The 20,956-nt window shown below is 42.1% G+C and overlaps 1 protein-coding gene across 6 annotated transcripts; it reads left to right on the top strand.

Annotated features, from left to right (window-relative positions):
- The first annotated feature begins 727 nt into the window (after nucleotides 1-727).
- als2b (alsin Rho guanine nucleotide exchange factor ALS2 b) lies at nucleotides 728-20,854 on the top strand. 6 transcript variants are annotated; one of them, XM_074627725.1, is made up of 35 exons: nucleotides 728-887; nucleotides 1,754-1,798; nucleotides 2,724-2,872; nucleotides 3,676-4,646; nucleotides 4,829-5,156; nucleotides 7,047-7,221; nucleotides 7,646-7,742; nucleotides 7,926-8,003; nucleotides 8,079-8,309; nucleotides 8,477-8,648; nucleotides 8,731-8,932; nucleotides 9,221-9,286; nucleotides 9,392-9,554; nucleotides 9,662-9,793; nucleotides 9,928-10,056; nucleotides 10,182-10,205; nucleotides 12,436-12,506; nucleotides 12,828-12,894; nucleotides 12,993-13,195; nucleotides 13,278-13,343; nucleotides 13,436-13,534; nucleotides 13,722-13,886; nucleotides 13,972-14,083; nucleotides 14,316-14,393; nucleotides 15,221-15,354; nucleotides 15,448-15,612; nucleotides 15,706-15,823; nucleotides 16,017-16,174; nucleotides 16,256-16,372; nucleotides 16,447-16,623; nucleotides 16,713-16,770; nucleotides 16,943-17,004; nucleotides 17,105-17,254; nucleotides 17,867-17,963; nucleotides 18,087-20,854. In XM_074627725.1, exons 2-35 carry the CDS (start codon nucleotides 1,785-1,787, stop codon nucleotides 18,123-18,125), a joined length of 5,067 nt encoding a protein of 1,688 aa, XP_074483826.1. In that variant the 5' UTR covers nucleotides 728-887; nucleotides 1,754-1,784; the 3' UTR covers nucleotides 18,126-20,854. The 6 variants fall into 6 exon arrangements, with proteins under 6 accessions (XP_074483826.1, XP_074483823.1, XP_074483822.1 ...); XM_074627722.1 differs by having other exon boundaries at nucleotides 4,829-5,201; nucleotides 8,731-8,920; XM_074627721.1 differs by having other exon boundaries at nucleotides 4,829-5,201.
- The last annotated feature ends 102 nt before the right edge of the window (nucleotides 20,855-20,956 follow it).

Raw genomic sequence — 20,956 nt, 5'->3', positions numbered from 1 at the left:
TAATGGAGCTTCCCAGCAAAAAGCATTTCACACGATTGTACCTGTATAACCGGCGTGACAATAAACATCTTGAATCTTATATCTTGAAACTGTCAAGCATGTTCTTAGAGAGTGCAACAAATATGTCAAAGAAAGAAGGGATTTGCCCTCAGGAGTAGATGATGGAAATATTACAATCTGCTAGGAAAGACATCTAAGAAAGTACACAATCTTCTAATTAATTACATAAGGGCAACAGGAATAATGGAGAGAATTTAATTAATATTATTATTATTGTTATTATTATTAATAATTATAAATTTTTTATTTTATTGTTATTATTTTTTTTTTCTTTATTTTTTTTTTCTTTATTTTATTATTATTATTATTTTTTTCCCTGCCAATCTACTGCTCCACACTCCAGTCCAGTGACGAAGAAAGAAGGGAATTTCTATCAGGAGTAGATGATGGAAATATTACAATCTGCTAGGAAAGACATCTAAGAAAGTACACAATCTTCTAATTAATTACTTAAGGGCAACAGGAATAATGGAGAGAATTTGATTATTATTAGTAATATTGTTATTATTATTAATAATTATAAATTTTTATTTTATTGTTGTTGTTTTTTTACTATCATTTTATTTTTTTAATTTTGTTTCTGCACAATCTCCTGTTCCACACTCCAGTCCAGATGGTGGCAGTAATGCACCTCTAAGATGGTTTGCCAATAAACACCAAAGAGGAAGAAGAAGAAGAAGAAGCAGCTGCGCCTCTCTGTGTCAACATAAGAAGAGATGAACAACAACAAGCAGCTGCTGCATTTAGCTGCTAAACTCCTCAACAGACCTGTGTTTTTCTCTCCTGTCTGAGTGAGCACATCAAGGAGAACTGTGTGGAGCCAGCTGGTAAGAAAGAGGAGGTTTTATATATTAAGAAAATAAAGAAAAGAGACACACCTGTGGGTTTGAGCTAACGGGTAGCTGAAGCTGATTAGCTAATGCTGGCCTGCAGGATTATCTAGTAACAGATGGAAGAACACCTGATGCATGTATTACCTGCCAGAGGTTGCAGGTAATGCATGCTGTTTCATGATGTTAGAAGTATTTTAAAACATGAACAACTGCTTTCATTTTGACTCCTCTTTATAGGTGTTTGGGTTTTCCCCTAAAATTGTTTTTGCAATAACACTTTTGTTTCACTTTTGCAATGTAAATACTGTAAATCTATATGTGCAATAACATGCTGATCACTGTGTGCAATAATTATCTGATGCTGTGCAATAATTATATAATTATCTGATTGTGCAATAATCTGGCAAAACTGTCATCTCATCAATATAAATATTGTATTTTTATATTTTTTATTGTATTATCTTTTATATATATATTATATATATTAATATTGCACTATCTCTTTTTTATTGTATTATCTTTTATATATTTTTTATATATATATTTATATTACTCTCTTTTTATTGTATTATCTTTTATATATATATTTTTTTAATATATATTTATATTGCACTCTTTTTTATTGTATTATCTTTTTTATATATTTTTTTATATATATTAATATTGCACTCTTTTTTTTATTGTATTATCTTTTTTAGGCACCTATGGGATTGTCACAATCTAATTTCGTTGTAATACACAATGACAATACAGGGATTGAATCTTGAAAAACTCAGTTTGTTTGCATTGACAGCAACATAAAAGCTATATCTGTTTCCCAGCTCTCATCTAACAAGGTGTGTTTTCTTTTTCTTTGACAGCAGCAGAGATGGAGACATAAACCCCCCACTGATGGAGAGGAAGAGGTATTCAAAGTCCTCCTACAAGAGGATTATTCTGCTCAACAGCACTAGAAATATCAAATCTGTTAGGATGATTTTTTAGTGCTTTTAATACTATTCAACCACACATTTTAGCTAACAAGTTGATGGATTTTAAACTGCACAACACAACCATTGCTTGGGTTTTAAATGATCTTTTATCTAGATATGTTAAGCATGATAAAAAATGGTCTGACAGTATTTTAACTAAAACAGGAGCCCCACAAGGCACAGTTTTATCTCCTTTTTTATTTACACTCTACACCGCTGACTACAGGCAGACTCAGGCAGACTCAGGCGACTTGTCAAATCCAAACATTTTCAGACGACACTGCTCCAGTGGCTCAGTGATTGGTCTTGCACCAGACTCACTGGAGGTCACTGTAGTGTGTGTGTGTGTGTGTGTTTTTAACGGACTCAGAAGCTCATTCAGTGAGCGACTAGTGATGCCTCAGTTTGTTTGTTGTTGTCTGACTTGGTGGCAATCGAATTTCCCCACAGGGATCAATAAAGCTGTCTATCTATCTATCTATCTATTAACTGTTGCTTTCACATGTTGTTGCTGGCAGTGCTGGATGTGATCACCATGTGACACACCGCCTACGGATGGAGTTCACTTCTGCTTTCACCCACAAAACATCTTGTTGTTCAGACGTAATGCTGCACAGGAGGAGGGATGAAGTGTTTTTTTTTTTCTGTGCTGTTACACAAAGAACATTGTGTTCCCATGATGCTTTGTGTAATTTCTGTTGGCAGGGTTATATTTCTACCTTTTTTTAATTAAATGATGGTTTACAAATGATAATACTGAGCAAATAGTTTGTGAAGATCTTCCATCATTTTGCCACCAGGCAAGTCTGGTTGACATGCTATATTTTCCTACTTCATATGTTTGTGATTGCTCTCTCAGCTCCGGGGATGATGACGGTGGTGGAGAGCGAGGTCTGCTCCACACCTGGAAGGGCTACTCCTGCAGTGTCACCCCAGAAAGGCTGCTCCTACCCGGGCCTGTCCTTCAGGTCGCCCTGGGCACACGGCATGGTGTTCTGCTCGTGGAAGGTATTGTTTTTTATATATATATATATATATATATATTTTTGAGGGTATTTGCATGCCTTTATTACGAACAGACTGTAGAGAGATGACAGGAAATGAGGGAGAGAACTGGGGATGTTGCGTCTCATGGTTGGTGTCTTAACCATTAAAGAGGAAACGTAATCAATCAATACATAGAGGGGCTCCTTTTCCTCTATTTCATGTCATTAGTAGGGCTGTCCTCGATCAAAGAAATTCTTAGTCGACTAACACTCATACGATTTTGTTGACTAATCGATTAGTTGATTTAATCGACAGATCCATCAAACTGAGTTTCTCCACAAAGAATCACACAAAAGCACCACTTTAAATCTGGTGTTTACCAGAGATGTGCTCATACGTTTTTTGGAAATATGTCATTCAGCATGAAAAAAGCATAACAATGACTACCCGACTAAAGAAATCTTAGTTGACTAAGACCAAAACGACCTATTCGATTAGTTGTTTGGTCTATAAAATGTCAGAAAATGATGAAAAATGTCGATCAGTGTTTCCTAAAGCACAAGATGACGTCCTCAAATGTCTTGTTTTCAGTTTCCTGTCATAGAGGAGTAAAGAAACCAGAAAATAGTCACATTTAAGAAGCTTTCTTTCTTAAAAAATTACTCAAACCGATAAATCGATTATCAAAATAGTTGTCGATTTAATGTAATAGTTGACAACTAATCGATTAATTCTTGCAGCTCTGATTGCTATAATAGATTTTTGATGAGGATTAACTGCCATGTTTCTCTTTGATTATTGTGCTGATGTTGCTCCCAATTCAGGAGGGCAGGTGTACAGTTTTGGGGAGTTGCCATGGAAGCAGAGTCAAGCGCCCAATCCGGCGAAACCCACCCTGGAGAGTGCGCTCAGCGGCCAGCGGGTGGTCGCAGTTGCAGCTGGAAGCTTCCACAGCGGGGCCGTGACGGAGGACGGTGGCGTCCACATGTGGGGGGACAACGGCTCGGGACAGTGCGGCTTGTCGGGCCTCAGCACCGTCCCCAACCCGACTCCAGTCGCCCTGGTGGACGCCGACACCAGCCCCCCGCAGACGGTGCCGGTGCTGGAGCTGGCCTGCGGGGAGCAGCACACCCTGGCGCTGTCGGCCCAGCGAGAGGTGTGGTCGTGGGGAAGCGGTTGTCAGCTGGGCCTCAACGTTGCTGTCTTCCCTGTCTGGAAACCACAGAAGGTTGAGCACTTGGCGGGGAGGTATGTATTACAGGTGGCTTGTGGGGCTTCACACAGCCTGGCTCTGGTGCGCTGCCTGGGCCCTCAGGACGTCCACCGTCACCCTGTAGACAAATGCAGACAGTGTAACCAGCTGCTGTACACCATGACAGACAAAGAGGACCATGTCATCATCTCTGATGGTCATTACTGTCCCCTCGGGGTAGAGCTGACGGAGGATGAAGGCAGGCTGGAGGCGCCTGCTTTGACAAAAGGGCTCAAAACATCCCCATCCGAGCCGGTCCTCCACTCCCACACCGCCACCTCAAACTCCCCAGCACCCGCCGACGGTGCCGACCTTTCCTCTGACCCCAATCAGGACTCGGAGAAAGAGGAATCAGCCCTGGCTAACGGAGCGATGCCAGCCTCGGACTGTGACGCCTCGGCTCAGCCCGGAGGTGGTGGTGTTTTGGGGGTCAAGGGTTCACCCTATCCAGATGAGCAAGCTGTCAAAGACTACCTGAAGAAACTTGCTGACAACACGGAGGCGGAGCAGAAGGCGACTGCTGGAGGACCGCACACTGTGCTGGTAAGTCAGGCTGTATCACAGTTATGAAACATAAAATACCAGCAGGGATCGCCCTAACGTGGTTTCAAAGGCCAGAAGGCGTCCGGTAGTCGCTGACTTTCACTTCTTGGCAATAAACGTTCTTTGGTATGTATATGATCTGGTAGTACCCAGACTCATTTGACTCTTTGTGTCTCCTCCAGCCATCAGCAGGAGGGCTGACCTCCTCCACCCCCGGCTCCGCGCTCAACAACCTGGTGGCCTCCTGCGCCTCCGCAGTGGGCGAACGGGTCGCCTCCACCTACGAGGCCTTATCCCTCAAAAAGATGATGAACTATCTGCCATCGGGGGTGGCGAGGTCAGGCGGGCCGGCGGGGCTCACGGGCGTCGTCGCGGGTGACAGCACGACAGAGCGCGTCCGCCTGGAGGACTCCACTCAAGCCAAGAAGAGCTCTAGCACAGGGGACATCCGCGAGGAGGAGGCCGAGGGTCTGCGGCGCCGCCTCTCGCTACCGGGACTCCTCTCTCAGGGTAGATACGCTGTTCACCTCTTATCCTCCTCCTATACCCTGCTGCGTAAGTACTCCTTGCGCATGTGCAGGTTGATGTTTGTCTTCGCTTCCTCATCTGGCTTGTACGCACGGCGAAGGCTTGTCCTTGTGTCGCACTTTGTGCACAGCTGAGACTTTTATATTGTGTGTGTGTGTGTCACCTCCATCTAGCTGGACACAGGAAATTGCAAGCAGTATGTTATTTAGTTGTTTTTATTAATGCTGCACTTACTGCCTTTTAGTCCCTGTTCAAAAATGACTATTTTCAGTATGAGTTTATTTCTAACTTGTCAAGACAGACTGGAGAAAAAGCATTTTTTAAAAAGCTCCCAAAGAAGATCACTGTGTTGTCAGCTTCTCAAAATTGGCAAACAGCAAATTGTGACCCAGGACTCCATCTTTGTGTTTTTGAGCGCGACTGGGTCCAGTTTGAGCGAGGTGAGCCGGTCTGAATGGTCGCCTTTGTGTGATTAAAAACACTGAGGAATGCAGATTGATATTTATCTTCTAACTTAGCAGATTTATTGGAGCAGAAGGTGTGAGCGATCAGTGTTGATGCATTATGGGATAGCTCCTGTGTGACCCCGAGCAGGAATAAACAGGTATATAAAAATAGATAGATGGATGGACTTTCTCCCTTCTATCATCATATCTCTCTTTTCTTGTAAATAGAGATTATTTACTCTGGATTTCATCATCTGTGTTTGTCCTCTTGTGGGTCGTATGAAGGCTGGAAGATCAGATTTGATGAGGAAATTGGGAGACGTATCCTGAAAACTCAAGTAGCTCATGAGGACACATAGAAGCCAAAATCTTCATATCCAGCAGAGAAATTACAGCCTGGATTAATGGTTATTTTAAGGTATTTTATAAACCCTGGATTTATTTCTCAAACATTTGACTCTCCTTTGTTTGTCTGTCCTTTGGGCCACCAGATGGCTCACTGCTGGAGGCCATAAAGATGTGTGTGTGTGCATGTTTTGTTTTTATTTCATGCACATTCAAGGGAGTAAATTAGCTGTCGTGTCCAATAGTCTTTTAGTTTCCATTTGGACTGCCTCCTCTTAGTCCTTGTTCATTTTGGTCTTAGTCGACTAAGATTTTTTAAATCGATTAGTCATTTTTATATGCTTTTTTTTATGCTAATTCCTGGATGCCTATGGGACCATGATTATGTTATTTTATCAGATAGACACTCAACAATTGAGCCCAGATAGCCTAATATTGCTGTTTGAGATAACTTCAGAGAACAGGTTAGACTAAAAAAGGTCTGTCCTAAAGCATTTATTAGTTTCTAACTCTGAGAAAGTAGGAAAAACAGTAACATTCCCCAAAACTACTGAGTCTCTGAACTATTTCTTCAACCAAATCACACACTTTTAGGATATTCTATGTGATCTTCTTTTTATAACTTATGTAATTACTAATGTAATGTTGTTTCACATCCATTCACCGAGCCTCACACTTTGAAAAGAGATTGAGAGAACCACCGATTTCGACCAGAAGTTTTCAGTCCTGCCCACAATTTCCTGTAACTGTTAATCATCCATTGGTGTTTGTTCTATCTGCTGCCTGCAGGCTTCTCCTCATTGTTTGTCTGCTGTGTGGCAGCATGTGTTTACACGACCGTCACTGCTGTTTCTGTTTTGATAACACATATTGATTTCTTCTGCTGAACTTTGCACCTGAGATTCGATCAGGTTTATGTATTTTCCATCGCTTTGTTTGGCTCAGGCTTGTCAACATTTTGCAAACACAGATGAAAACAATTAGGGTGATACCGAAATATCTCACCCTATCGATTAAATATCTTGCAGTGGAGGAATAAAAGAAAACCTATGCAGTTGTTTTTTTGTCCGTGCACCCTCAGTGTCCCCGCGGCTGCTGAGGAAAGCCGGCCGTCCGAGGATGCGTGCAGTTGCCCTCACCCCGCTGGGCGGAGCGGTGCCCGAGGCCCAGGAGGTGTTCCCCACCCTGCAGACGGAGCTGTGGAGTTGGGGCCACGGCGAGCAAGGACAGCTAGGACACGGAGACAGTCTGGCCAGGTTGGAGGAAGTCTCTCGGCACTACAAAATGTGTGAAAAAAAGATATGATAAAGAAGATATGATAAGAAACAAATGACTCACTGTATGAAGATCGAAATCTTAACAACAAAAATAAAAGTGGTCTTTGTATACCAGTTAAAATGATTATTGTGGTCAGTTATGAATCATGAATATTATCGTATTATTCTGTTTATGGAATGACCCTGTTTATAAGACAATAACGTCCAAAGTCCACAAATATAGTATGATAATATTGTCTTATATTTGCGCCAATTCGGTGATAATTATCCTAAATCTTCACTGACGTGTTTGCATCTTGCATCATCTTTTTATCACAAGGCCAAACTAAATATAAAAGCAGTTAAATGTAATGATAATATTGATATGTTGTTATTGACAGTAGTGTGATGTGTCTGTCTGCAGATTACAGCCGCTGTGCATCAAGAGTCTGAACAATAAGGAGGTGGTGCGGGTGGCGGCCGGCGCTCATCATTCCCTCGCTCTGACTGCTCAGTCTCAGGTGAGTCGGTGCCTTATTTTACCTGTTACCTTAAAGGGATAGTTTCTCAGTGGGGTTATATGAGATATATATTTTCAGCTGCTTACTTTGCCATCAGACAGCTCTTTCTGACTGGGAACCGAAGCTGTTATATCCATCTATGCTATGTTCTATTCACATGTACATTTTATCCAAATCTTCCAGGTGTTTTCATGGGGAAGTAACAGCTCTGGTCAGCTTGGACACATGGAGTCCCCCAGCACCGTCCCCCGCCTCGCAAAGGTGAGTAAACCACCTCCTCTACTCACAGATAGAGAAAGCCTTGAGGTTCACGCTCCTCTCTTCTTCTCCTCCCAGCTGTCGGAGGGGATCCGGGCCTGGGACATCAGCGCCGGAGAGAGACACACCCTCCTGCTGGCAGACGGAGACTGCTACCGGCCCATCATTTATTACAGCGGACAGCAGGTGAAAGACGAGGCGGAGGAGAGCCACGCCAAGGAGCTGGGTCAACAGGAAGACGGGGAGGATGAGGAGCAGCAGGCGGGGGGCTACACCCAGCAGCCTGTACTGCTGCCCTTCTGTATAGACGTAAGTAACGGGTTGTTTTTTTTGCTCAACTACTCCTTTTGTTATTCTGTGTCGTTGCAGCAGCAGAGCAGGATCTATTATAGATTAAAAACTATATACAATGATCATATAAAGATCATTTAGAAACTGTATTCTCAAAGTTTGTTTTTCGTCACGTTGTCTTCCAGCTCGGTTATGTGAGCAACGTGTTTGCGGGCGGCCAGGGGTGCGCGTTGGTCTTGGACAGGAACGTGATGGGCTTCATCGCCAGCCTCCACGAGCTGGCGTCTGCCGAGAGGAAGTTCTACTGTAAGCTGTGTAACATCAAGACGCAGATACTGCGCCCCCTGCTGGAGCTGGGTGAGTTTCACTTTTAAATCAGCATTTTTTATCACTTTAGTTTTTCTTTGGCTGATTCTGTTTGTGTGGCGTCCTTCTCCAGAGTCTCTGAGCTCGACCCTCGGTCAGGTGGCCGTCGGGCTCCTGCAAACTCTGGCCGGCCGATTCAGCCTCTTGTGTCACCTAACCGGGCAGCACGCCGCCAGCGTCACCGCCAACCTGCGCCGCGTCCGCGATGTCAAAAGCCTGCTCATCCTCGACCACGCCGGCATCTTCCTTGACTCTTATATAGAGTATGTGAACTTGTAGGTCTTAAAACAATTAGATTGAATTTTAAAAAAGCTGATTTCTTCCACTTCACACTCTCTCTCTGTTTATATCATGTTTATTTTTGTTTATAGCTTATTTTGTATATTGTACATATTGGTAGAAATTCAATATTTTTATTCTTATTTTATTCTAACGTTTTTATCTATTCTTTTGTTATTATACTGTTTGACTTGCACCAACAAATCCAAAGCAAATTCCTAGTGTACACCTCTTACACCTTGCAATAAACACGATTCTGATTCTGATTCTGATTCTCATCAAAGGTACTGCAGCGCTGTGGGCAACTTCCAGGTGATGGGAGGTTTCCAGACGCTGACCAAACCCTCACTGTGAGCACAAAAACACACTATTTCATCCTAAAAGGTGCTGTGACGCTGAATATTACAGTGAAGAAGCAAATGATCAGCAATAACTAGTGATGATTTTCTTTGAAGAGATTTCTTCGGGAAGAGTCCCGAGCTGCTGAAGAGGCTGTCTGAGTGCAGCGAGGAGAACCCCACCATGGCCGACCTCCTGGTGGCGCTCTTCTACCTCCCGATTCGCCACCTTCACGAGTACGGCCGGCTGCTGCTCAAACTGGCCACCTGCTTCGAAGTGGTGGGTGATGTTTGGATATTTTATTCACTTTTATTGACCACTGATGGAAGAGAATCTGACTATTATTTAGCATATTTCACATTAAATGTGTGTGTGTGTGTTGTCAGAGCTCCAGTGACTACCAGAGGCTGCAGGACAGCTGCTCCAGGTTCGAAGCTTTGGCGCTCCAGCTAAAGAGAAGAAGGAAGGACGCCGACTACACATTTAATTTCTGGAAGAGCTTCCCCGGCAAAATGACGGTAAACTCGCTGAGTGTGTGTGTGTGTGTGTGTGTGTGTGTGTGTGTGTGTGTGTGTTTGTTTGTGTGTCCTGCACATGGGATTCCTCGAGGTGTCACATGATGTCACTGAATGGTGTCATTGTGTGTTGTCAGGACTCTCTGCGGAAGCCTCACCGCCGGCTCATCTGCGAGAGCAGCAACAAGGCTCTGACGCTGCAGAACGCCGGGAGGTTCTCCGTCAACTGGTTCATCGTTTTCAACGACGCGTTGGTCCACGCGCAGGTCAGCTCCACACACACACACACACTTTACATCAAGCCTTTAACTATTTTGAAGCCATCCATGTTTCAGACACTATAACTTGGTGTGTTTCAAGCGTTTGTGTGTGCTTGCCTCCGTGCTGTCAGGGCGTGGCGCCTTGTAAGAATATTGTAAGTATGCAGCCAGAAGCAGATGTCAGCACAGCGACCTGTACTCTCCCCTGTCCCAATCCCCTCCTTTTCTTCTGTGTGTATGTGTGTGTGTGTGTGTGTGTGTGTGTGTGTGAAGGGCTTAGGGCTCTGTGTCATAGGATTCAGCCTTTAAACACAAGACAAACACGCCCCTATACAACATGCAAAGTCATATCTGGGGTTTAAAGGGGCGCCAAAATATGAATGATATAACGGCTTCAATTCCCTGTCGGAAAGCGCTGTCTGACAGCAAGATAAAGCAGTGAAAATATTCTATATATAGCGTTAAGTGTCTAAAATTTTATTTGCTGCTGCCCCACATCAGTACATTCTTTTGCTCTCTTGCTGGTACTCCTGTTTCTCCAAACTCCATCTACTGTATGTAATACACCGACTATGGAGAAGTACCTCACACAACCCTACTTCAAAACTATTCCTTTAAAAAAGAGCATAACTTTGGAATATATCCACTTGATTCTACAAACTTCCGAAGCCTCATAGTCGCTTCAGTTGAAATTTATAATGTATTTATGCACAAAATGAATGTTTAAACTTGCTCTGAAACAGTGTAAGTAGACGACTACTTAAACATGTCCGGTGATACCCAGCCCTATCCCCACCATCGCCCTCTGCCTGCTCTCTACCTGAGGGAGACTGCATGGAAGGATGAACGGACTGGAACCAAGGCTCGATGGGTTTTAATGCAATTTAGTTCTCATTCTTCATTTTGCCTCATTGCAACCAATCCAGCTAAAATCCAAAACTCAAAATAAACTTGTGAAAGCATTAGTCTCTTCCACCGTATTCTGTTTCCTGTTGAAGCCTTGGTTTTTTACTGTTGGCGTAGGATTTGACCAGCAGTTTCTGGTTCACTTCTCCAAAGCAGTTTCCTTCCCTCTCTCCCTGTTTGTCTCCTTTTCCTCTCAGTTGTTCTCTTTCTATTTGCATTTCTGTCCATCCCCCCCTATTTCCTCTAGTCTGCACCAGTCCCGTGGTTGTCCTGCACATTTTAGTCCCCCTACATAATGTCTGTAATTGTGCAAATGAATACAGAAATGTCCGTAGGGCTGTGTGTATTTGAATTTCTGAAGCAGGTTGTAAAATGGAGGCTGAGAAAGACGTGGCTGGTGATTGTCCCGGTGTCTCGTGATGTGAATATGTGCGACTGTGTGACTGAGAAGCAGCCAGGGTGTCGCTGAAATCTGAGCATGCATGCTTTACTTTAAAAACATGTGAAACACATGTTGTCTTGCATGACTGAACCCCGGCATCCCTTAGGTTAACCTTAAACCAGATACATCATTTTTTTCGGTGTCTTCAACGTCTTCCTGAATGTGCAGTAATAATAATGTTTATAAGCCTAAAATAGGGTCATTATTTAGTTTATTCTTATCCAACTGTATTATTATGGTTTTACTTTCACTGTGCAATCTTGAATATGCCTTGTAGCAATAAACTCCTTCTTTACTTCCTTACTTCCTTCTTTATTTTCCATTTTACTTCCTGTCTTTCTTTACTCCCCTTTTACTTCCTTCTGTAATTCCTTTGACTTCTTTTCTTTCTTTTCTTCTCTTTTACTTCCCTTTTACTTCATATCTTAATTTACTCCTCTTTCATTTCCTTCCATAATTCCTTTTGACTTCCTTTTTTAATTATTTTTTACTTCCTGTCTTTCTTTACTTCATATGTACTTCCCTTTTACTTCCCGTCTTTCTTTACTCCCTTTTGCTTCGTTTCTTCTTTTTTACTTCCCTTTTACTTCCTTCTTAGTAGCTTCCCAACTATACAAATGGGGTTGGAAATTGGCTGTTTTGCAAACAATACACAAGCTAAACTGGAGCAGAGAGGAAAGAAACCTTCAGGTAGAAGAGGTTTATAATATGCAAGTCTCCAGAGATTATTAAAGACTTACCGTTAGTTTTTCTCTGCCAGTGTTCTGCTTGAGGAATTGTTGTAATTTAATCTTTCCAACTTCTTGTTTATAGAGAAGGCTGTTGGTTCACCTCCTGTTTGTGTGTAAGGTCCATACACACCTTATGGGTGTATTCATAGCATTAGACTTGTGTCACTGTCTCTCAATGTGGTCAGATATGTTGCTAAAGATGAATGTTTCTTTACCTTTCTAAACACTCACGTTTACCTTCTATCTTCTCCCCTCTTTTCTCACATTTCCTCCTCCTTCTTTCCCTGTTCCTCTCCTCTCTTCCAGTTCTCCACCCATCATGTCTTCCCCTTGGCCACTCTTTGGGTGGAGCCGATCCCAGAGGAGAACACCGGCCTGTAAGTCTACTCTGCTTCATCACATGCTCACAGGTTTCCTGTGGAATAATACTGAAATATAACTTCATAATACCCAGATCTTAAAAAGTTTGGGGATTGCAGAAAACCTTTAGTAAAAAACCTTCTTAGTCTTTTACATATTGCTATTAGTCTTGTTTTTAATAGTGTTTTAATAGTGTCCAGTGTCACGTATGTAAATGGGAAGGAAAAAAACTTTGACTCAATTTATAATTGTACACTAATTTTACTACTCCTAACATGTCTTATTTTATATTATTGTCACATCCTGTACATTATATTTGTTATTATGTGTGTGAACAGACATGGATTAAAGGCGATCACACCAGAGGAGACGTTCACCCTGCTGGCCTCCTCTCCCATGGAGAAGGTAGATCTTTTAAAGCTACTGACCTTTTTAAAACTGCATTACCATTCGTTGCAACTAACTGGACCACTGTGTGATATCCTTCTTGCGTTTGTTCCTAGTCCAAGTGGCTTCGCTCCATCAACCAGGCGGTGGACCAGGCCCTAAGCGGGGCGGGGCAGGACGTGGCGTCCATCAGCTCGGGGTCGGGGCAGAAGCTGGAGCCTCCCATCTCCAGGACGGCCTCTTACACTTTTTATAAGGACGGACGGCTGAAAGAAGCGACATACGAAGGACGCTGGCTCGCCGGGAAGCCCAACGGCAGGTTGGGCAAACATACTGCCTGTCTTTATTTGGATAGAATATTTAAAATATTGATATGTACTAATGATTGGGATGTTTTTCAGAGGTGTGTTAAAATGGCCTGATGGGAGAATATACACCGGGGCGTTCAGGAACGGACTGGAAGATGGGTGAGTGCGTGTATTCATGAGTGTACATGAGCTTCATTATGAGTCAGCTGTTTCTTATCAGCTTCTGTTTGCTTCTTGATGTGTTTTTGTAGCTTTGGTGAATTTGTGGCTCCCAATAAGACGCTCAACAAGAACGATAACTATCAAGGTCACTGGAAAGACGGCAAGATGCACGGCCTCGGCACATACAGGCGAGTGTGAATGAAAAAAGTCATTGTCTACGTTGTGGGACCGGACAAAGATGAGGACTATGAGCAGGGACATCAACAAACACATTTCACAGCAAATGCAGGAGAAAACTTTAGTGGAATAAAAGAACAGTCAGCAGCTTTGTGTTGTTTGTAAGAAGAGAATAAACATCCTCCCGTCTGTCTGCAGGTACGCCAGCGGCGAGGTTTACGACGGATCCTTCCAGGACAGCATGCGACACGGTCACGGCATGCTGCGCAGCGGCAAGCTCAACACCTCCTCCCCCAGCGTCTTCATCGGCCAGTGGCTGCAGGACAAGAAGACCGGCTATGGAGTCTTCGATGATATCACAAAGTACGCTCACACGCTTTCAGATAAGCTCATCCCAAATCTTATTGTTTTATATCTGTCTATATAAGTGTGTCTGTTTTCTGTCCAGAGGGGAGAAGTACATGGGCATGTGGCAGGATCACATGCGGCAGGGCAACGGGGTCGTCGTCACTCAGTTTGGCCTCTATTACGAAGGAGCCTTCAAAGATAATAAGATGATGGTGAGCACTTCTCTCTTTGATTTTAGTCACATTTTGTGAGCATGTAGTTAGACGTTCAGTAGTACAAGGTACCGTTTTGTAAAGTAAAGTACAATCCTGCACACTTTCGACACTTGTGCTCACTGTCCCAGCTCCTAAATGCTGGAGTGCCATTTAGGATAAACAAGTCGAAGAGGAAATTCGAGAAATCAGGAGAAAAGGAGACTGAAGGAAGGTGTTTTGTGTCTTTTAGGGCACCGGGATCCTGCTGTCAGAGGACGACACCACGTACGAGGGGGAATTCTCTGACGACTGGACCCTCAATGGAAAGGTGACAAATGACCACAACGTCAATATACATCTTTAACTATTAGAATGTTTCTTTTATTGTATTCATGTTTTTATTCCCTCTTATATATATATTTTTGTATCTATTTTCTTGGTATTATTTTTGCATTTGTAGCATTTTTATTTATGGTGTGCATTAGTCTCAAATTGCTTTACTGTTTACATTTGTACTGTCATCTCTAAAGCCCTTTTAAATTAATCGATAAAAATGTATGGATACAGCAATATAAATAATAATGATAATAAACTTTATTTATACAGCACTTTTCAAGTACTTTACATTGTTGAACCAGCATTACAACTTTTCAGGACTGCAATGAGAATGAATTAAGAATAATACAAAAAAAAATGTAATAAAAATACCCAACAATAATACAAAATAAAATAAATAAATATAACATATAAAAATAAAATGTAATAAAATACCCAACAATAATCTAAAATAAAATAAATAATAATAAAAAACATAAAAATAAAATACCCTATAATAATATAAAATAAATAATCAGAAAAACATGAAAATAAAATACCACACAATAATATAAAATTGATTTTAAAGAAAATAATAAAACATAAAAATTAAAAAATAACATATCTAAAATAAAATGAAATAAAATTCCCAACAATAATATAAAATAATAAATAATAATAAAAAACAACATATACAAATAAAATGGAGTAAAATACCCATACCCCAAAAAAATTAAAACTTATAAAAATTATATAAAATAAAATTATAACCCAAAGGAAAAAATACTGAATTATTAGCAGTACAGTATAGTTTAATGTACCTCATGGCTCTCCCCTCAGGGCGTGCTCACCATGGCGAACGGTGACTACCTGGAGGGCTCCTTCAATGGCGAATGGGGCTCGGGCCTCAAAGTGACGGGGTCCTACTTCAAACCTCACCTGTTCGACACCGAAAAGGAAAAGACCCGTGCTGTGTAAGCTCACAGAGAGTCTGAAATGTACAGAAAACATTTAATTATAATTCATTCACCTATCTTTGTTATATATTGTTATGTGTAATGTTGCAGGAAGCTGGGGCGTCTGTGTGTGAGCGCGGAGGACAAGTGGCAGGCGGTGTTTGAGGAGTGCTGGAGCCAGCTTGGCTGCGAGGCTCCGGGTCAAGGCGAGAACTGGAAGGCCTGGGAGAACATCGCCGTGGCGCTCACCACCAGCCGACGACACATCCAGGACAGGTACTCACACGCTCTTCACATTTATAGTGTGTGTAGTGTCACTGTGATCAAGTTACAGTTAACATTAAGGGGTGTTATTTTTGTGTATCCCAGTCCAGAGAACTTGTCTCGAAGTCACAGCAGAACCCTGGAGAGCCTGGAGGTCATCCCGCAGCACGTAGGACCGATCACCATGGAGCGATATCACACCATCCGCCTCTACCTCATCAAGGTAAAACCACTCCTCACTTCCAAGCACACATTTACTGACTTTAATTTAAATATAATCCCACAATCTGATTTGATGCTGCACACGGAGAGCAGAGTTTTCCACACAACAGTGCAAACCTCTTTGACAAATACACAGCGTAACTGTACCTGATTCTACTGAGGACGAAGACTTACTACTTCTCTACTTTCTCCAGGCGTGTGACACCCCGCTCCACCCTCTGGGCCGGCTGGTGGAAGCCCTGGTGGGGGTCTACAGGATGACCTACGTGGGCGTTGGAGCGAACCGTCGGCTGCTGCCTCAGGCCGTCAACGAGATCAAGTCTTACCTCAACCGCATCTTCCAGATCGTCAGGTAGTCCTCATACTGTACAGAATGGATGTAGATGAAGGGATAGATGCTGTTGTTCATCAGTAGTTTTGTTTGTGTGTGCAGGTTTCTTTTCGCAGACCTGCCAGAAGAGGGCGGTCTAATTCCAGAGCCGACCACAAACCCCCAGGAGAAGAAGGACCCAGGCTCAACCGATGTCCCGCTACAGTCACCCAAACCTGGGTAAAGACCGGGCTATGTCCCCTCCTTGAAGCTTTAGGCGGATCGCATTAAATTCCCCTTTTATGTCTCCTCAGCCGTGTGGCAAGCAGCTCGGCTCTGTTGCTCCCCGTCCTGCTCCCTCGCCTCTACCCGCCGCTCTTCACCCTCTACGCTCTGGACAAGGAGCGAGAGGACGACGTCTACTGGGAGTGTGTCCTCCGCCTCAACAAGCAGCCCGACCTGGCCCTGCTCGCCTTCCTGGGCGTTCAGCAGTACGTCACACACACACTCGACACTGCAGCAGAGAGGCTTCATTTAACGATTTGCATGTAAATACTAAATAATTACTTCCTCTCCTCAGGAAGTTTTGGCCTGTTTCCGTTCCCGTCTCCATGTCTGCACTGGGGGAGAAGCAGCAGGTATGGTTTAGTTTTACTTTTACCTTAAAGGGCGGGTCCATTATTTTTGGATTTTTTGAGGTTTTTATATCATCCTGTATCTTCCTTATATATTCAAATCCAAACGTTCACATTTTTGACAGTCTGTCTACTATCAGTAGAAAGATGTAAACCGTGTTCTGGTCTCCTCCAGGTCCTCTCCAGCACCAAGGACGCCTGCTTCGCCTCTGCAGTGGAAACACTTCAACAGATCAGGTACGGCTCTACTCAACAACTTTGATTTCTGAAGTGGTTTTTCATCTTACATTACATCTTATACTACATTTCCTCACACTTTGTTTCCTGTTTGTTGCAGCACAACGTTCACGCCGTCAGACAAGCTGCAGGTGATCCAGCTCACCTTTGAGGAGATCACGCAGGAGGTCCAGTCGCTGCTGAAGCAGGACTTCCTGTGGTCGATGGACGACCTTTTCCCCGTCTTCCTCTACGTGGTGCTGCGTGCACGGTCAGTACTAAAAAAAAAGACAAACGTTTGTCTTTTTTTTAGTCAAATATTTGCTGGTTCCTGTTTCTCAAACTTGAGGTTTTAATGTTGTTTTTGCCATACATTAAAGTAAACTGAATATCTTTGGTTTTTGGACTGTCGATCGGGCAAAACGAGACATTTAAACACATCACCTTGGACTCAGGAAAATTATAACGGGCATTTTTCTAGGGCTGCAACTAACAATTATTTTTATTGTCGATTAATCTGTTGATTATTTTCTCGATTAATCGATTAGTTGTTTGGTCTATAAAATGTCAGAAGATGATAAAGCCCAAGATGACGTCCTCAAATGTCTTGTTTTGTCCACAACTCAAAGATATTCAGTTTTCTGTCATAGATAAATAAAGAAACCAGAAAATATTCACATTTAAGAAGCTGCAATCAGAGGATTCAGATTTTTTTTTCTTAAGAAGATTACTCGAAGAGATAAATCAATTATCAAAATAGTTGGCGATTAATTTAATAGTTGACAACTAATATCAATTAATCGTTGCAGCTCTTCTGTGTTGTCCAAAAACAACAGGTTAAAAATCCCTAAATCGATTGAAACTTATAATTTTCTGTCTTCAGAATTAGGAACTTGGGGTCAGAGGTCAGCCTGATTGAAGACCTGATGGACCCCTGCGTGCAGCACGGAGAGCATGGCATCATGTTCACCACACTCAAGGTAACACACAGAATAATTCACTGTCCTGCCTCGCCTGAAGAGAGTGTAAGGAGCATAAACATTTATAAAACCATTAAACCAACTATGCACTGGTCTTTATTTGTGTGTGTTTTCCACCTGCAGGCTTGTTACTACCAGATCCAGCATGAGAAGATCACTTAAGACCAGCGTGGCGTTACTTCCTGCTGCCCCAGCCAATCACAGGCCCAGGAGGTTTCAGGATGACTGACACGAGCAGCGGCCAATGGGAAGCAGAGGATCATGTGAACAGGTTGCTGCTATCATGCAGACGGGACCACACTCTTTCTCCTTGTAGTGACCTCTACCAGCTTCTGATCCGCTGATCATGAAGGTACATGTGAATATTGTTAAACTGCCAGAGATGAGCCACTTCATACCGTCCAGTGTAAAACTGAAAGACTCACTTCCTGTGACCATGTCACCTGGGAGGAAATTCAAGCTTCATACTAGTGTTTTTTTTAGTGCCAATGGGAACGGTTTGTTCTCTGGTGTTGGACCTCTTTTTCTTCACATTTTTCAGCATGAAAGACAACTTTTCGGCAAGAGAACTTTCCCTTTTAGCCTTCAGTGTTTCGGGTCATTTCCTGCTTCTTGTTATCCACCCGACACCTACATGAAGAAACGGACATAACAAGGAAATAATCACTTGGAAGCATGTCACTTTATTAAACTGACACACTTTTATTTTAGTGACACATAAGTGAGATTCATGCTTTATTTGAAGTGTTTTCAAACAGTATTTCACAGTTTTACAAGAGAAAAGACTTCAAGGATGAACACTCATTTGTTTGTTTAGCAAATGCACGTCCACAGTTAGGTTTGATACTGTATTATACGCATAAACTGACTAAATGATTCTAATATTCTCCTGTTCCACCAGCTGGCAGCAGAATACAGTTAAACCTAGCTAGTTTATCCATCTTTGTTTTCTACGAGACAGATCATCACCGAGACTTGAAGCTGAACATTTTAAAGATGCAGAGATGTATCTGTTGACTTGAAAGCACAATTGGACTCTTAAATTATCTGGACATTTAGTTTCCCAGCTTTAACAGAAGCTACGACAACGGTAAATCATAGCACCCTAATGCAAAACCAGGCAGGAACACTGAGCAAAAATGAGTGAAAAGAATGTTTTTCATAGATAATCTGAGAACCACTTCAGTGTTTCTGAGCCCAGTTTTCAGTGTGATGAATATTGACACAGATCTGCAAAAAATCTGGGGTTAAAATTTGGGTCTTAAACATTCAAAAACCAAATCCAAACGTTTGTTCTTCAGTCTCATTACACCTTCTTACTGTCAAGTAACAATAATGCTTCTCCAAAGTTTTCAGATACACTGAAAATTAAAGTGTTCCTTTATATGATGCAAAAATGATCCTCCTTCTGGAGCTAAATAAACCATTTAAATGCAACATCAGAAAACTGAAAACAGGGCTGAAAAGTTTTGGAGATGCAATGTGTTTCTGTCCTAATGCACTCATCAGTATAAATCTTTTAACAGTGCGGACAGAGATCACATTTGGGAGACACTCAAGCTGAAAATAATCTTATATGTTTGTGTTAATTGTGTTCATTGCAGGCAGGGAGAGAAGTCAGCACATTTATCATGAAGTTAACCATCTGAAGGTCTTATTACACCTGTTTTTCTGTAAAATAACGAACGCAAAAAGGTAGAAATTTGTTTAATTTAGTTTTTTTCCTGCTGCAGGCGGTGTTTCAGCTGAGAGCCGGCTTAATGCAAACATTGTCTTTATAGATGTGATGTTGAAAGCCGATTCTCCACGCCATCTGTTAATGCTAACTGTTCTTTTTTTAAAACAGCACTAACTGTCAGACATTGTTGCTTATTTGTGATTTGCGTCACACATGCCAGTTTATAAAAGGGCTTAAGAGAGGATTCAGAGGATGACCGAGCCTTTTTTTTCTGTTGTTTTTCTTTTTTTAAACATCATAGCTTTTGTTTTCTCAAATGGTTCAACAATAGAAGTAGATCAGAGGCTGCTTTTCCCTGCAGGATTTTGAAAATCTAGCAACAAAAAACGGTTTGAATTTAAAGCTGCTCTTTGGCTGTTCAACCAAAAACTGATATTCGGTTTTTATTTGGAAATCTAGTAGTAATAATGCAAACAATTGGCTTCAAACTATGGGCCTCTCTCGTCCTCGTGTGACTTTAAAAACGACCGTGATGGCGCTCTTCCACCGTGGTTATGAGCTCTTGTTACTCCTGAGACCGTATGTGCCTGACACTTAAAGAAGTGACGCAATATTGTCTCCGTAACTTAAGGAGTTCATTCCCGAAATAGACAAAAAAAACATTATTTTGTCAACCAGAGACTACGTTTTTGTGCTGTTCTTTAAAATGATCGATATTTGACTGACAAAACAAGGCTTCCTGTTTGTGTAGATATGATTTGATGTCACTAAAGCTCCTCTACGGTTGCTGCTGCCTCTTAAAACGAAGGACAATGAAGTATTTTCAACACAACTGACTTGCAAACCAAACTACAGCTACAGAAGGGGATATTTATTGTAATGGTTGTACCTTAACTGACTCGCTTACATGAAGTGTTATTTTAAATCTGATTGTTTCTAAATATAAACTGAAGATAATGTTCATAAGCTCATGTTGGGGTCATGTCCTCAACACATGTTTACTATGAAAATGCCCGACACAGGTCATACTGTTGCATTGTGTGTAAAAATGACTGTTTTCTCAATGGACTTCGGTGTTTACTAGTTGACATTTTTGTGTTTCAGCTGGCTGACTTGACTCCCACCTGTGTGTCTTTTACATGATGTCAGATGTGTTGTACCTTTAAAGAATAACAGAGGGCAATAAACTCATTTGATGGACGTTCATAACTAATCTGCTCCGACAGTTTTATGTGGTTTCATACAGAAATTAACTGTAATTCATTAACATTTTCTGGCTCCAGCTTCTCAAATGTGAGGATTTGTTGCTTCTCTC

This window comes from Sebastes fasciatus, chromosome 24, assembly GCF_043250625.1.
Source record: "Sebastes fasciatus isolate fSebFas1 chromosome 24, fSebFas1.pri, whole genome shotgun sequence".
NCBI classification, from domain to species: Eukaryota; Metazoa; Chordata; class Actinopteri; order Perciformes; family Sebastidae; genus Sebastes; species Sebastes fasciatus.
This window is presented reverse-complemented; position numbering and strand designations above follow the sequence as displayed.